Source organism: Phalacrocorax aristotelis, chromosome 13 (assembly GCF_949628215.1).
Source record: "Phalacrocorax aristotelis chromosome 13, bGulAri2.1, whole genome shotgun sequence".
NCBI classification, from domain to species: Eukaryota; Metazoa; Chordata; class Aves; order Suliformes; family Phalacrocoracidae; genus Phalacrocorax; species Phalacrocorax aristotelis.
Window position 1 is genome coordinate 4,919,667 of NC_134288.1, and position 17,588 is coordinate 4,937,254.

A 17,588-nucleotide genomic window follows, 5' to 3' on the forward strand; every position below is an offset into this window, starting at 1 on the left:
GCTATGACTTCCTCACCCAAGAATTACTCTAACTACACATCAGGGCACCTGTAATGTTACAGGGGCAGAAAGGTACTGGGATTATTGTGAAGCTCAAATGCCTTTAAGATTAAGAGAAATAGTCCTGCTTTTTGGTAGTGCATCGCCACTGAAAAAGGGGACTTCCTGGGAGATGAGTGCTTAACGACCTTGAGACGTGAGAAATGAACCTGGGTCTGAAAGGTGACCAGTGAAATCATGGCGGGAGGTGGTGGTGGGGGAGAGATACTGCAAAAAAACAGTGGAAAATGAGGAGGAAAAAAATTCTTACTGTTCACATACAGTTTTGTTGCATATGAAAACTGTTCATTTAATAGCTCTTGGTCCCTCAAATTTTCATTTAAGAGGACTCTTGTTTTCTGAAATATATTATGGTTTTGTAGACAGGTAATGTATTGTTTAAATAGCTCTAATCCCACTTCAAATCTGTTTGTTACTGCATTTTGTCTTCTGATACACTGAAATGTTATTCCTTTGACAGGTCTATTCTGTTTTGTGCTATTTATTTCAGAGGGTTTTATCACACTTTTTAAGTTGAATGCATGAAAGTGGGTGTTTTTTTCTCTTCCCGTGAACAAATATCTGCCTTCTAAAAGTTGGGGTTTTTTTTAGCACAAGTTTGTGTATCACCGTAATTAATTGTTAATAACAGGCACACTTATATTGCTCTTATTGACAAATATGAGAAGACAACTCAAACTTCCTGGCACATGGGTGCCCACGTAACCCAGTGAGCATCTCTATTTGCACCAAATTTGGTATCAAGACTTAGAGGGATTGAAAATGATGACTTTAGGGGTTTCCTTGACCCAGGGAGCTAATGCACCAACTTTGTATGAGTCGAGAACCTGGTACCAAACTGGATGAGGCCACAAGTGAACCGAGTTTGATAGCTTCAGCCCAGTTTCTAGAGGACACTGTCTGCTCTAGAGCTCTCCTGTGCTGACAGATCCTAATCTTGGGCTCCCCAGTTGAAATACGCAGCGGGAGGGGAAAGGCTGAGAAAGACACAGTGTTTAAGGTAAAATTTGGGATAGATTAGCAACAGTGGACTGAAAGTATCACCTCCGTAATTCAGAGCATCCACTGCTGGGATAGGGTGGGTCGCTTCACAAAAGAGGGGTCTTTAGAAAAAGCAGAATAAAATTGATTATCGCTGTGTGAGCCAAGTCCTCCTGGAGTCAAAGCCGGTATGGATTTACCTGGAGTGCTATGGAGGCTGTTGTCCCCTAAACAATACCTTCCTGGTGTGAAGGGATGCTGTTGGCCGTGTGTTGTGGCTGTGGGTTGTGCCGTCACATTTGTTTGCAGATGAACTGGCAGCCAGGCAAAGGAGGGGGAAAGCAGTAGCCGGACATTAAAGCCAGAAGTGAAGGTCAGACCAGAAAGGGTTTGTTTTGCTTTATTTAGTTTTAACACAAGGAGCAATGCATGATGACTCGGTTGTGAAATTCAGAGTTGTTTGTTTTCTCCCTTCTCTTCTGCTTGAAGGTTTACAGGAAGAAATATCTGAATGTCCACTGAAGCCTTGTGCACAGGGGCTGAGAGACGGGGCAGAGGAGGGGGCAGCCGGAGCGGGAGGGCTGTTTCATTTAGAGGGCAGCAGGGCTGCATGTTCCTAACCTTCATGCGCTTACAGCAATTTCTTTGGGGAGTCAGTATTTCTTCTGCATTTCCTGATGTCTGGAGATGTTTTCTAAGGTGTATCAGCCACTGGTCAGGTACTGTGGATCACTTAAAAAGTTTTTATAAAAAGATTGTCATTGTCAGTGGCCTTAAATAGCATTTCCAAAGGTATGACAGACCCAAGGCTATTACAAATACATTACGCCTCTGTTTGCTTGCATAGGTTTTTCAATGAGCCAATGTTCAGAACCAGGGTTGTTATTAATGCATTAGCTTCTCAGTTTCTTCCAGGAACTGGACATTTTAAAACTATATGGTAGCATTAGAATATGTGACAATGTCACAAGAGAGGTAGGTGTGAAAGAGACTGTTTTGTAATACCGCTGTAGAGGAAAAGAAAAATCTTCATTCAAGACACACCTGGAAGTGCTGCTTCAGCTTGGTAAAGTACAGAAAGTTTCCCGGTACTTTATGCAGCACACGTAGAGCTTGTATACACACACTCCCTAATGTGTTGGCCGTGAGACTCCCTTTTTACTGTAAAATGGTGAGTATCTGCCTTTGCATGCTGCTCAGTCAGCTTGAGGGTGAAGTCTTATCAGGCACATTTTTGTAGGCCACCATAGTACTTAAAGCACCTTTGACCAGCTGGCCCCAAAAGGTGGCCTTATTGCAGTATTCATTTTATACCCACCCCTGGATTTGCTCACTGGTTTTGTAATTTCTGCAGCTGCTGTGGCTGTGGAATTTTAATGATAGCCATGATGAGAGCAGAGTAACGGCTTAGATGTGTCTGGCTGGCGCAAGAGAGAGCTTTTGTTTGTAGGGTGCGACGAGTCTAATGTACGTCCATAGCGTTGTCAGGCACTGTAAAGTTTTTGCATGTATCAGTCAAAGGATTGATGTCCCTGTGTCTGTTTAAGACCGTACAAAAATTAAGTCACATTTGTAGATTTGAACTTGTGATAATAGGAATTTAACTTGTTTTCCATTTTTTATAATTTTAAGCTAGTTTCTAAATAGCGCTCTGCAAAAGTGGAGAGTTAAAATGGGAACGTGCTGTAACCCTCTGAACCATCGCATCACTTGTAGGCATCACAACAGCTGCTCTTTATCTCAGCTCTTCTTTCAAGTAAATGTAATAGCCTTTCTCATTCTTGGGGGCCATATATCTGCCTTTAGCACAAATTAAGTGCTTCTGTTCTGAAGAGAGAGGAAGAAAAAACAGGAGGAGGAAAGAAAAGCCTTTGTGGTGGATTTGCCTGGAATCTCCAGAATCAATTATTCTCTGACTGCTATTTTTTAATTCTCGTTCAGTTTAGTAATGCTAATCTTGATTCCTTGCTGTGTGTTTACCCTCATCCTCCTACAGATTCGACCTGTATGCCTGATAATCCCTCATATAAATTCTGGTCTGTCTTTCTCTCCAGGACTGCTTTGGTTTGCTGCTCTCTCCGCTTAGAATATGGTTGAAAGCTTTTGGCTCTCATCATTCTTTCCACTCCTTTTGAGCTTTTTTAAAGAAATGAGAATGTCTCATTGTAATCTGAAGCCTGTGCTGTTTGCAGTCTTCGATAACTGGAGGTGGAAAATTGGTGTACTGACGTTATGTGTAGTGATACTGTTGGTGGTATTAATTTTTCTAACGAATTACAATGAAGAAATAGCCAAAGTGGAATCTGTCTGTCAGATTTGATGAGCTGTTTCACTTTGCTGGCTTATGATATGCAGTAGCACTGGTACCGTGCATAGCTTGTCTCAGTCGCAGTACTCTGGTATACACTGCCGAATGTTGCAAACCAACCTGCCTTCCACAGCCCTTGTGCGCGGCCAGCTGACGCAGAGGCTGCTGCTGGGTAGGGTTGGCTAACCGGCATTCTGGATCAAGGTGTAAAATGGTGACCTTCCACCTTTATCTCAGCAGTGTCTTTCTTAGAGGTGCCCCTCTGCCCTTTGCCTGGAGGCTCCGTGCCTCTCTCCATTGCCTGGAGACTATGTTTCAGAGGTACAGATATAATCAGCTTCTGAAAACATAAGGGAAAACATTTCTACATGCAGAGATGCTTTAATCATTTGTGGGCCGCTCGTAGAAAGCACCATAAAAAAAGAAAAAGAAAAGGAAATTATGTTTACAAATGATTTGAGAATAACTATCTTTTGAAAATAAGCCTTTAGGTCTATTAGGAAATTTTACATTCAGCATGCTGCCTGGTCATTATGTGCTACAAAGAAATTACTCTGATTGAGCAGCTCATTTTAACTCATAATGACTTTGAACCCATTATTTTTCATTAATTTTTCTGGTTTAAATAATGCTTTGAAGCAATTTTTCTGATTGGTTTTTGTTTCAAGAGTGACCTTCTATCTGAAGAAGTTGTATTCTGAGGTGTTACAGTTTGAAACCAAACCTAGTATTTGCCAGCCTGACTTGTCCCCTTTCTGGGTCTTTCCTGTCATCTGGCCATGGCTGAACGTCCCATTACTTGTGTTGCTTCTCCCGTTTTGTCCCTCCCTCCCACATTCACACCTGTACTGCCTCCTTCTTGCCCCGTGTATTTGACCCAGCCGTCCTTAGAGCCATTTTGTTTGCTTTCTCTTCTGTTGTGGTGTCGGATGCTTCTCTCCCCTACGTGGTGACACAGCTGCTGATGATTGTGGTACCGCTTCCATGGAGCACTTTGTTCTTTATGCCTTGCCAGCTGGAAATCTCACATAAATACCCATCTTCTCCTCCTGCCTATGGCTCTTTTGAATTATTTTTCCTGTCAGTTTTTAATTTTTTTTTATGCAATATGTAATTGCTGCTTTAAATAAAGAATGTTTCAAATAACAGTTTGTGGAAGAGATTTTACAGAAGAAACTTGTATTATCAGTCCTGCTTAGCTACGTGCACTCAATAATCATTCTTTCCTGGATGTTCTTCAGGGTGCCACCTCCCCAGAGAAGGTCACGTTGTATCCGGTGGCTTCCTGTTTTCTAATAATGTATCTGTGCATAAATTGCCGGGTGCAGGATTGCCGTGGTATCTTTCACTTCGCTGCCGTTGCTGTTTCCCCCTCTGTCGCACCCCATCCCCCCGTCCCCATCTGCGACGGGTTGCACGGTCCGATGGAATTGCCACAGGGTGTCAGTCCAGAAATGTCAGTCATCAGCTGAGCTGCCGGGTGCCTGTGATACCAAAGGCATCTCCTTACTCTGCCCAGATCTATAAAGTAAATAACATAATTTATTACTTACCTTGCCTGGACATTAAGACGATTTAAAGTACACATGAATATCACTCTAGGAGTGTATAATGCTATGTATGAACCCTTGCTGGTAAGTGGATGATTTTCCACTTTCTTAGCATTTTGGGAAGGTTCTCCTCTTTAGCTGTGATTGGCAAAAACTTGAGTTTAGGCTGTTGGAATCAGTTGCAAACCATCCACCAGCTCAAAGCTAAGCACGTCATCTATTCCTTGGGGACGGAAACACTTTCAGCTGAAGAAATCTCGTGAAAGATTTAACTCTGGAATACGAATGGCAGCCATCTATACTGAAATTAATTTTGGATTTCAAAATTCTTGTCCTTAAGGCATCAGTCACTTCAGGGTCAGCTTTAACCACAATCTGAAGCAAGGAGGAATTTAAAAGGTTGAAAGCCGCAGGGAGCTGGCACAATATGAAACCATGCTTCCAGTAGTTGTACCGTACCAAACTAGTCTGGGATTTAGGTATCTGTGAATCCACAGCAGGAGAGCCAGATTACACCTTTGGTGACTGTGAGCACTTTACTGAAAAAAAAAAAAAAAAATTCAGTGCTTGATGATCCATCAACTTGACTTCTCGTGGACTGATGAGACAGGCAACTCTGGGAAAGAACCCATTTGCCCTTGCTCTGCTCTCTCTGCATCTCTGCAGCACCACCAGAATGATATCTCCCATGAATGTGCCGCATGAACGCGTTCTGTCTCACTGCCAGATGCCGGATCTCTGGGGAGTCATGAAAGGGGTTGAAAAAGCAAAGTAAATTAGGTTGGTGGGAAAGAACTAAAATCTTGAAATAGCTGTGAATGTAAAATGGAGCGCTGGGTGAATGCCAGTGCCTGTGAAAGTCGGATTCATGGCACTGGTCAAGTGTCTGGGAAGGTGCATTTTGTACAGTATGTTAATGTGTATCTCTGAAAGCAGCAGCCTGGCCTAGCAGATAATGCACAGATAGGGAGTCAAGGGACCTACAGTCTTTGCTTCTCTGGCACTGTCTTCTATCATTTGCCTTCCTTATTAAGAAAGTAAGCTTAGGGCAGAAAATTGTCCTACTTCATGTTAGTACAGTGTAATGGGGTCCTGGCCTTAGCAGGGGCTCTGGGTGCCACTGAAATACACACATAATAACAGTGGTGACCTGTTCTATATCCTATTATTCCAGTATCCAGTTTCAGTTACAAGGAACAATCTATTCCAGGAAATGTAGTGGAAGTAACCACTAGAAAATATGGTTATGTTTTATTTTCTTTCCCTTTTAACGTCAGCAGTATATAAACATTGTTTTTCAGAAACAAAAGGGTGGCCCCTCAAGTACAGTAGTGCAGAGCTTTCCAAGTGTGTTTAAAGATATTTGAATGAAGTGGCCATCTGAGCAGTTTTTATGGGCTTCAGCGCTCAGAGGAGTTCAGATGTGCGTGCCAGTAAAAGAGAGAAGCAAAACTAATTCTGAAAAAGTGTTACTCTCGGGAGCAGCAGAAGTCATCTCCTGCAAGTACAGTAATAGCTCACAGACCTCCTTCTGCCAGAAGAGAAGCGGTCTCCTTACCTACAGCTGGTGGTGATGCAGGTGGGAGTATGAGCAACCATAGTAGGTTTAGGCATCTACAAGGAAAATAGGCCAGAACGGCAGGAAGACAATGGACTTTTACAGTAATAATGTTTCATTGCAAAGCTTTAAGAATCCAAGACCCAGAAATTTACTGACACTGTCATATTATCAATTCCTAGGCGCTATTAGCTGAGACAATTTAAAAATGGTTGGACTAGTAGCCTAAAGGAGTTGTTGGCATTTGCCAAGATAGATAGAAAGAGTTATGTAGAAGACTCAAGTGAATCAGTCACCACAGTGTATAGGTGTCAGGATGGATAATAAGCCTTTATTCTCTTTCTAGAACTGCAGTAGTCTATAATGGGATGAGAAATATCGGCTAAAAATACAGTGACCGCACATTGCCTGTAGTAACAAGCAACAGCCTGGCAAAATCAAACCGATCTAGTGGATTAGAGGATGGAGATGACAGCACGTTCTTATTTTTTTTTTTAACGTGGCTCACAATTCATGAAGGCATTCAGATGGTACAAGAATGGAGGGTGTCTGACTGTGCTGTTTGTGGTGGAAAACCATTCTCCAACACCTATTATTTGAGGTCATAGGACTAACTGCAACTCAAGTGAAGGATAATTTGGAGTACTTCTGAGTTTCACTTCAAACGAGTAGAGTCTTAGCCATTTTCAGGAAAAATTGTACCTTTATCATTTACTTTGTTGTGTGATAGTGTCGGGAGTGCCTGTATGATGGCTTATAGCTCACCTCTCGGGCAGATTTGATCCAAGATTGTAAGAGATGCTGTCAGATAAAGATGGTAATATGCAACTGATATATTATTTTATTTTCACACTCAGGAGTCCCATTAATGCATTTCAGACATGCACACACAGAAGTTACTGGTGAACTCTTAACTGAATGGGAAAATTGGTGGACACAGCAGAGCAGTAGAATTGTCAGGGACAAAAAGCTGAAAATTACATGTGTGTTTCAGACAGCCAGCATTTTTGCTTGGTAAATATTGTGTTTTGCTGTGGCAAACTAGATTAACAGCTTAGCTGTAGGAAAAGTGAAATCATACTTTTATCACTGCATGTAGTGAGTTTTCTTGTTTTGCATTCATTGTTCTATACGTACTCTTCAAGATATGATGACAGGAGAATATAATGCTTCATTCAAGATTAGATCTTCATCCCTGGAAGTCCGTCAGCTAAGGCCCTATTCAGAACATGTCAGAAAGCCCTATATTCAGTTATATAATTTGGACGTGGTGACTGTTGGGACTCATCCTTGCAGACGTGAGATCTTTTAAAGCATATGCAGTTTAACGTGTGGCAAATGGGCCAAAGAATAACCCAGTGAGGCTCTCTACTGTCTCACCAACATGTGAACTAGGTTGAATACCTCCCTAAGCAACCTATTTCATGAACAGAAGTGATTCAGCTTTTCCTGCAGGTCAGCAGCACAGAGTTGTCAAAGAGCAAAACATTATGGTCTTCTAATGACGGCACTCTGTTTTCAGCTTTCATTCCCTTTTCCTATTGTGTTTAAGCTGTAGAGGAAGACTTGGCTGACTCCAGCAGCAAAGGTGAAGACCAAGATAAGATTGTGATCTTATGTAACATGAATTAATTTAACCTCGTCAAATGCAATGGTGATATTTTTAGGAGTAGTTAAGTATATCAGGAATATAACAAAGATGGGCTCATTTAGTCTTTAGAGTAGCCACGACTCAAATCTTGTGAGGCTTTCCAAATCAAGCTCCACGGATTAAGCCATATCTGGAAAAATTCTGTGGAGCAAGTAGTGAAGTCAGAAGAGCTAAGGTAAGCACTATGCAAGCAGGCCCAGCAGCAGCGGAGAGCGTAGCGCTCTGCAAGGCCCTCAGGTATTACAGGAGCAAAAGGCCCTTGAAGCCAGATCGTGACAGAAGTAAAAGACGAAATGCTGTGCAAGTAATGTTCCTACATATGTTTATTTTTAGGTGTGTAGGCTTTGCTCTTAAAAAAAAAAACAAACAAAAATATCAAATACAAATCTTATCTTTCCTGGGCCACAGAAGATCCCATGCGTGGAATACATTAGATGATGTGGAGGGTGCTCTGTGCGTTGGATTAATGCTTGTTGCACGCGTAGTTGTAACCGTAGGTTTACAAAAACCAGGCCTCCAGCATAGTGAGAAATACAAATGTGTTCTGACTTTAGAAGAAGAAAAGTTATGGCAAGTAGAATTATGGGATATGTTACTGCAAACTCTTACATTCATTATTTCGATGAGCGAGGCTTGCACCTCCACTTACACTATTTGAGATGAAAATTATAACTGCTATTACTTCTCCTGCTTTTGGGTGTATGCTGAGTACTTCAGAAGAGTAAATTCCCCATTACAACATACTATGGTAAAATATTAGAGTCAGTTGTATTACACTGGTATTTTTTTTTTTTTTTTACTGTTCTGAATTATCTGTCATTAGCCCTTATTAAAGGCAGGTTTAGTTAGATGGACAATCCTCTATGGCAATGTAATTGCAAATATGTTGTTAGGCTTTCAAATGAATATTTAAAGTGGATCATTGCATAAATTCTCTTTTTATCTCCTCCTTCCTCTCCTTCCATCTTTTAAGGAGCTTCCACCCAGAATTCCAATGCAGTGGAACCAGAAAAGCAAGTTGACAGCACGGTGAAAATGGCCGGAGTTATAGCTGGCCTTCTGATGTTTGTTATTATCCTCTTGGGAGCAATGCTTACCATCAAGAGAAGGTAAGTTTCTGCTTTGCTTCTATCTTGGGCCTTCTGCCAAAAGCATTGTCTCTTCAAAAAGAATAAATTTGGTAGAGATAAAACATTCCATTTGTGTTACGGGGGGCAGCAGTTAACACCTCTTTACGTAATGCTACCACTAGGAAGTTGTCCCAGCAGAGATGCCTGTTCTGGCAGATACTATATGAGCAACAAAGAATGGTTGTTACTGCAAAGAGGGAATGATAATTAATTTATAATTAATGAGAAGGGATAATGCATGAAAATTTGTGGAGAAGGACAAAGCGATAACGAGGCAATGGAAGTGGGCATGGGGTGGGCCTGTGCACTAAGTACAACAGTGGCCTAGTAGAATACAAGAATTCTTTCTTAACAGTCAAGAAAAATAATATTGTAAAAGAATGTGATCAAGGGTCTTGCCCCCAAGTGAGTCTTGGAGAGACATATTTTCACACAGCAATTTCTTTGCAGACAGGGTTCAGCTGGAATATTGCCTCTTGCTGAGGGTTAGCATCTTCCCAAGGGTTAGCTTGGGTTTACGGGGGAATGAAACCTGGAAAAATCATGCATGGTAATGAAATTTATTCAAACAGTTGATTTTGTGTAATTTTCTTTGGACCATTTGCACTTACACCTTGAAGAAGATCACTGTAGTTGTTACTATTTGAAGAGCTCCACATTTACAGTGTAATATACTGATTCAGAAAACCACTTAGGCAAGAGATTTTCTTGAGGAAAGGATGTATTTTGTGTATGTTCTTACCACATTTCTGAAGTGAACCCTACTTTTCAGCAGTAATTGGATTCTGAGTGAAACAGGAGCTAGGTAGCCTGGCAGCACCTTGTCTAGCGTCATAGGATTGTTTAGGTTGGAAAAGATCTTTAAGATCATCAAGTCCAACCGTAAACCTAACACTGCCCTGTGCTGCAGGGAGTGCAGCTTTCCAAGCAGAGCTCTGTTCCTTTGAGATTTCTTATCTCTATGACAGTCACACATTTCCTGAAAATAAGAGCAGCTGTTAAATCTAGATATGATCTCCTCTATCTTAATCCAGAGCCCATATGTAAATGGCATAACTCCATGCTACAGATGCTGGAGTGCAGGGCTGCTATTTAGAAGGACCTTCAGAGGCTGGAGAAATGGGCTGATGGGAACCTCATGAAGTTTAGCAAAGGCGAAGTCCTGCATCTGGGATAGAGTAATCCCCTGCAACAGTACAGACAGGTTTGCGGAGAAGGACCTGGAGGTCTTGGTGGGCAAGTCAAACACGAGTCAGCAATGTGGCTTTGCAGCAAAGAAGGTCCTCTGCATCTGGGTGGTGTTAGCAAAAGTGTCGCCAGCAGGTTGAGGCAAGTGATTATTCCCTTCTGTTTGCCACTGGTGAGATTGCTCCGGGCATACTGTGTCCAGCTTGGGGTTCCTCAGTACAAGAAAGGCACGGATATATTAGAGCAAGTCCAAAGGAGCGTTACCAAAATGGTTCAGAGGTGGAGAATCTCCATCCTGGGAGAAATTAAAACCTTGGCTTGGACAAGATCCTGAAGGACTTGCTGTGAGTGAAACTGCTTTAAGCAGGAGGTTGGACTAGATGTCCTTTGAGTAGTCTTTCCAAATGATCTCATTCTGCAAAACCAGTCATTATGTACTGACTACTGTGAATTCCTGTTGAATTAACTGAAGGTGTGGGCAATCTAGACTGTTTGTCCAAATTGTGTTGTGTGCAAGATTTTCAGATTTTGTGGACAAATGTGCACGTGTTTTGTAGTCACATCTGCTGCACTTCTGTTCAATGATAAACCCAAACAGTATAGATGTCGCTGATTCCAGTCTCCCGGGAGCTTTTCAGTTCATAAGCAGAAAAAACCCGGATGCCTCCAATGAAAAGCAGAAAAAGAGTTTCAGGAAAAATTGAGCTGTGCTACTGGTTTGTTTAATGCTCAGCCCTCATCCATCCCTGTAACCTTCCTGAACACTCTTTAATAAAAGCTTTTATTTTCAGCTCGAAAGGTAAAACTTGTAAGGAAAACTGTCAGAGTAATGCCACGTCTGAACTTCCTGGTGTGTTGCATCAGCTATTAAATGTTGATAGCATTTCTGTCCCACCATGTATTATTGTTATTATAAATCATGTGTATTGCTGGGCAGAAAAGAAACAATGATTTTTCATGACGACCAGGAATCCCTTATTTCAGGACAATTTTTCTGTGGTGTAGCCTGCTAAGGACTAAGCCAGAGAGGTAAGGGTACTCTTACGAGGCAGTATACTTTAAATACTGAGGAGAAGGTAATACTTGCAACGTCTGTGTATTTTCTCAAATTTTTAGGTTTCACATCAAACTCATATTCCCAAACAGGCTACCACATCTTTTGAAATGTAAACGTGGGACTCTTGCTGTTAAACACTGTGATTGCTGTCAATCTATCTTTTTATATAAATTTGAAAACAGTTAGGAAATTTCTCAGAGGTAGAATTTTGGGCAAGTGGTTTTTTTTTTCTCCAAATACTGTGGAAGAAATTTTCATCATTCTTATTCTGAGAAATGCATCAATGTGGAGTGGTCTTGATACAGATCAATGATTCAAAGTCTTTGCTTAATCTTCTGTCTTCCGGTGGAAACTGGAAAACCAGGAAAAGGCCAGGTTATCAATATGTAGGAAACCTTCAAAGAAAATGTAAAGAATTACAGCTCATTTAGGTTATCAGATTTTTTGCTTGTACTTCTTTTTAGATGGGTTCTACATATATTATGCATAATATAGAAAGCTTTCATTAGAGGTCAGGAGGAAACTTAAAGACTGCATTATATAGTTTAGTTAGCAGGTATATAAAATCACTGGATTTTAGCTTTAATTTTTTTCTGATACATGTTTAATTCAGCTAAGCAAATGATGAGGAGATCTATCCGGACCCAGTTTTTCCCAACATTTGATTCTTAGGATTTTTTGGCTGTCACTGCTGGAACAATATCAGTTGATATCTCACAGACAGAGAAACGCAGACAAATGCGGAATCAAAAATACTTATAATGCAGAGCAAGTTCTAGAGGCTGGAGTCTGAGGATCCATTTGTTTGATATAAAAATTCCCAAGCTAGCGCTGACCTGAGCTGGCCCCTAATGCAGCGCACAAGTTCTGTGGAACTAGTGTGGTCCCAGAAGCAGCAATGGATAGTGAACTTGGGCGTCATGTCCCATGGACAGAACTTTTCTACATCTGGCTTTGCCATAGGTTCTGTTAACCTGAGCATCTTTCTTCAAAATTAAAATTAGAAAGGAGAAGAGTGGGAGTAGTAGAAGTATAAATTCTCCCCCGTTCCTCTCTAGAGCTGGAAAAATACTTCTTCCTCTGTCACTTCCTTCCCCCCCTCCAGTGCAGACAAGCGAAATCACTGCAGTCTGTACCCCTCTGCCTGTTTGCTGTCATTTGCGAGGTTACCCACTGGAATACACACTATTATAAGAAATAAACTGGCTCATTGACTTTAAAATCTTTTCCCATTTAGAAGCTGTAACAGTGCAGCAAGAGGTTTTGGAGGCTTGCTCTCTCTAGCTCTGCGTAGCATGCCTCCAGCATCGCTGACAAACCTGCTGATTCCATCGGTTCTGGGTCTCCCTTGAATGGGCGCCACCAGTCACGTCCGGCTGAGGCCTGGAGCTGCATGTCGACAGGTGTTCCCTGAAGATGAACTTAAGCCTGCCAGGCTCATTTCATTTGTAAACTGATGCGGATTGGAAAGGCTGCTTTGGACCACAGATTGATTTGAACTTCTGGGGGAGCACAGCTTAAAACTCACACTTTTCTGAGAGGACAGTTTAACAACAAAGTTCTCTTTCTATTTTCAAACAGAAGTGTTAGGCGCTTAAGCTCTTGCAGTCGATTTTTGCATTAACCTTACTTTTAAAAGAGTTCCCCTTTTCAGTTCACTAAGGCTAACGCCAGAGTGTCCGTGACAGTGTAGTCTTGCAAGGCAACAATGCAGAAAAATAATTTAATTAGACAAACTTAAGGCATTTTCTTCGAATGGAGCTGGAAAATATCACAGTGACATTTGTTCACGGTCCAGGGCATCGTAGTTCATTGGTAATAGGCACAGTAGTGGCTTTCCTGAATGAAGGGTTTTGTTAACCAGTGCAAAGAGCGAAGGAAGGAGAGAGATTAGAAGAGACAGAAACACTAAAAGAAGGCAGGCATTGGTCTGAGATTAGGATTGGGCAGATCAGCGGAAGCAGTTTTTTGTTCCTGTGAGCTGCACCAAACCAGCATACTTTTCTGAACCTTTCCTATGCAAGGCATGAGCAAGTGTTGCCCAGTTGCTCATAGTTTCAATAGACCGTGTTGCAAAAACTCTAGCAACTGGCGGATTTCTGGGGGCTGCCAATGTTTTATAGGGTTTAGTCGGATATGTGAAGCTAAATTTATTCAGCCAGAATGGTTATGCAGTGGAAGATTTGGGTTTGACTTTACATTTTTTATCTAAAAGTTGTAGTTGAACCCTCGGGTTGCCTACAGTAAGTCCGCTAAAGTTTCTGTGTGTGTATATCTATGTAAAAATCCTGTGTGTGTATAAATTTCTGTTTTAAGTATCCAAAATCAAAACCATTAATAAAATTGGCTTCCTTGGTTTTGGGGGAACCCGCTAGCTACATGAGTTACATGTTTGCAGCTCCAATATCATCGTATGTATATGGATGCAAAATTACTGAACCCTAATTTAGGCTGTTAATCTACAGCTGGCGATTAGTGCCCACGTGGGTGCATTTGCCCACATAAGGCAGTACCGCTTTCTTTCATTAATAGATACATACCTTGAAATACTTCATTTTTATTGTATAAACACTGTTAATTCTCTAAGGAGCTTGATTGTTTGTCCTTAATATTAGTTAAATGTTTTTGTGTACTGGAGAATACAGGACTGGTTAGCAAAAACAAGCTGAAACAAGAAAAACAAGACATTTGCAAACTTCTTTTCTGGAGAAAATCCCCTTTGACTTTGCTTCCCAAAAGCATTAGATTTTGGTCAGTTCTGGTTTCGTCTGGACAGTTTTAACTCCAGTGTAATTGTGACTTGCGTTTCCCTGGGGTGAAGAATGTGACACTTCTCAGGCTTGTGCGTTTGAGCAGACAAAGCCTCTACTGACCCCTTTAAGCATAAGACTGAATAAGCAGGATCAGACAGCCTGTCATGGGTGCACGGTAAACAAGTTCTTTAAACTGCTGTTGGTAGCAAAAAAAAAGGAGATTTGGGGCTATGTAGGGTCTAGGATTTGTTCCTTCTATGAATATTCAGCTCCTTATTCTAGATCAGGGTTTAGGTTGTTACCTTAAAATAATTAAATAAAACCCAAACGCCTCTTGAGCGGAACACGCGCAAGCTATGGGGTAGAATTACTGAAGGGATATTTGCGCATTCGGTGACCCGTGTCCCTTCTGTGTCCATATTTAAGGTGGATGACAGGCAGGGTTTTCAGGTTGTGTGGTACATTCTGGGATCAGGTCATGTTTTTAGTGATCTGTAACTCTGACCAGTTTTAACAGTTAGTTTTGAAATACTCCTTAGCAAGTTCCTGGTTTAGGTTGCATATTTTGGGAGAATTTGAGCCAAAATGGCCTGGCTGATTCCAAAATATAATCCTCCTTTTGCTTGTCTTCCTTTATTTTCTATCCTTATGGAAAAAATATTTCTGAGCTTTCCTCTGTAACCTTGAGGGACAGGCAGATTTTTAATGAGCACTAAGAGCCTTGCGTGATCGCCTATGTCCGCTGGCTGAGACATGAGAAAAGCAGAAAGTACAGCAAGATGTTCAACGGAACAGCTACAGTTGACAGTGTTGTGTGAAACCTGGCACTGGCGTATCAGAGGGGTTTAATCAGTGGAATAATTTTGGGGATGCGGGGGGTCAGCTGTGGGGGCTCTCATTTTCCACATCCTGGCGATTCTTCCCTTTGTTTAGAGGATCCGAGGAACTTGAAATTTCACAGTGAAGCTCTGTGACGATGACCGCCCCTTAACTGGTGCATTGCTATCACATGTAGGATTTCTGGGTTTCAGGAGATGATAGCATTAGGTTATGAATACATTCAGGTGTACCTTGGAATCGGTGTCATTCAAATAACTTGGCATATATCAGGAATCTGGTGAGAATTTCAGGCTTATAGCAAGGGCCACCACCAGACAAAAGGTGTTATTTCAGAGTAACTCTCTGGAGTATCTGTAGGTCACTGTCCTTTACCCAGTGTTTGCATAGCAAAGGGGGCGATTGCGCACAGAAATGGCACCGAATCTGGTTTCCACATGTGCTTGTGAAACTTGTGTTCAGAGCAACCATAAAAGTGAACACTTGAACCCTGCTTTTATACTTGTAAGAGCTTCCTAGTGTTTGCAGCGTCTTCAAGGATGTGATTTTAAAGTTGTGCAAAAGGTAGACGTTTGTGTTTCTTCGTTTGTCTCTGTCTTGACCATCGCTGCTGCTTTCGAGGCGCCCTTGTGCCTTGCTGTGAATCTGTAACATGTGCTAGATCTGTTGTGAAACAGCCTCTTTCCACTTATAAGAGGGCAGACATCACCTCTTCAGTTATAACTGATTACCAAGGCTCGTTTCGAGCTGCTGCTCAAAAACATATCAAAATATTCTGAAGTGTATTGTTGAAAAACTGTAATAGAGAATGCTTAATCACAGTGACGCAGACAGCTAATGCATACCCCAGTCATCATCTATAAATATGTAGTGATGCTTGAATCGTTAATGAACTATTTGCATTTTAGAGTTTGATGAAACTTGATTTATCATTACACAATTTGTTCATTGTCTAAATATTCCAAAATTGTGGTGTTCTTACGTTGTCGCTTTCCTATTTATTGTTATTTATATTAATACTTCTTACGTATTTCTTTTTATTCCAACAATCTCAAAGCACTTTACAGGCAAAGGGAAGTCTCACTACCCATGTGACTGACATGGCAAAGTTAAGGAAGAAAGAAGTGAGGGGATTTATTCATGGTTACACTCGTCAGTAGCAGAAGTGGAAACACAGCCTATGTTTCCTGTCTCCAGCTCAGTATCCATTCCTCACTGACGTATAGCTCCTGAAAAAAGTGTAGGAGAATAGTACCTCTGTACGAGAGGCAGCACAAATACTTTGTATATTGACAAAGATCCTAGAGTTCATATAAATCTAATTATGTATTTTTCTTTTTTTCTCCTTTTGGATATTTTGTTCATCTGACTGGCCATCGATATTTAGAAGAAACGCATATTCCTACTCCTATTACTTGTAAGTACTTGGCTGGGATGACGTTTCTTGAGTGTACTCACCCTGTGGTAATGTTGTGCTTTGTTGTATTCTTTTCTTTTACCACTTCTTTTTTTTTTTTTTTTTTTTTGTACCATTGCATTTATCCTTGTCTTCCCAGCAGCTTGTGTTTTATTTTCTCACTTCCACACTGTTAATGCTTTCCCTGTTGCACCACTGCACCTATAACTGTGCCTGCAAGCACGTAAGTGTCCACAGATATGTCAGTTATGGTTCGTAGTTCTTCAAATGCTAATGGACAAATACAGAGTGTCGCAGCTGCACTGTTTTTCATTGTCCATCGTATTTAGCCAGACTGCGGGGGAAATTCACACCTGAAAGTTATTGTTGGGAATTACTAAGCCACGGATATAAGCTTTTTAAAAAATGTAAGGTTTCTGACAGCTAGGACTTGACATTATCTGAGCAAACATCCCTGTTCCTGGAGCTGCCAGGTTCCGAGTGTCAGTTTAGGCCATTGGATAATGAAATGGTTCAGATATTCAGATCTAAATCACCTGTCTGGTCCTAATGACAATGCTGCATAATTAAGGCAGTTGTTAAGGCACGTGAAAATGATTCACACATCAGTAGCTCCAGAGCCATCTGTTGTCTAAAGGTTGAGGGGCTGGAAAATAATCAGGGCCAAGCTGTTTCTGCCATGATAATAGATAGCTGAGGATCAGGAGGAGGAGAGGACTGGATCAATGACGTGAGGAAAGAGTCCTGGAGGATTGAGTTGGATGCCTTTGTTGCCACCAGAGGGTTGGGAGGGATGGAGAAGGCAACGGTTACTGCTGAAAGAAACAGGTTCCCCCTCTCCATCTCTCAGAAGCAGCAGCTGTATCACTGACCTAAACCTTTCCTGCAAGAGCAGCAACCTGCCAGGCTTTCCAGGGCTCTGGCATAAACAAAGTTGTCGAAAGGGCCACATCTGCTCTGCTAGCCCCTCCTAGCCTGCCGCCCCTGGAAACCTCCTTCTTCGCCTGTTCATACAGTTCATCTTTGTCTTGATCTGGTGACTTTCTCCTGTGGACACATCTGGAAGGTGTTCAGCAGGTCAGCAAAATGAGTGCATTT

At 41.5% G+C, this 17,588-nt stretch overlaps 1 protein-coding gene across 3 annotated transcripts in view; it reads left to right on the plus strand.

Moving 5' to 3' along the window:
• The window catches only part of PTPRT (protein tyrosine phosphatase receptor type T), a 475,775-nt gene that overhangs the window by 389,650 nt on the left and 68,537 nt on the right, over positions 1–17,588 (plus strand). For all 3 annotated transcript variants that reach the window (XM_075108692.1, XM_075108691.1, XM_075108690.1), the window contains exons 14-15: positions 9,082–9,217; positions 16,461–16,490. In XM_075108692.1, coding sequence (XP_074964793.1) covers positions 9,082–9,217; positions 16,461–16,490 — 166 coding nt within the window. The remainder of the gene's footprint in view (positions 1–9,081; positions 9,218–16,460; positions 16,491–17,588) is intronic.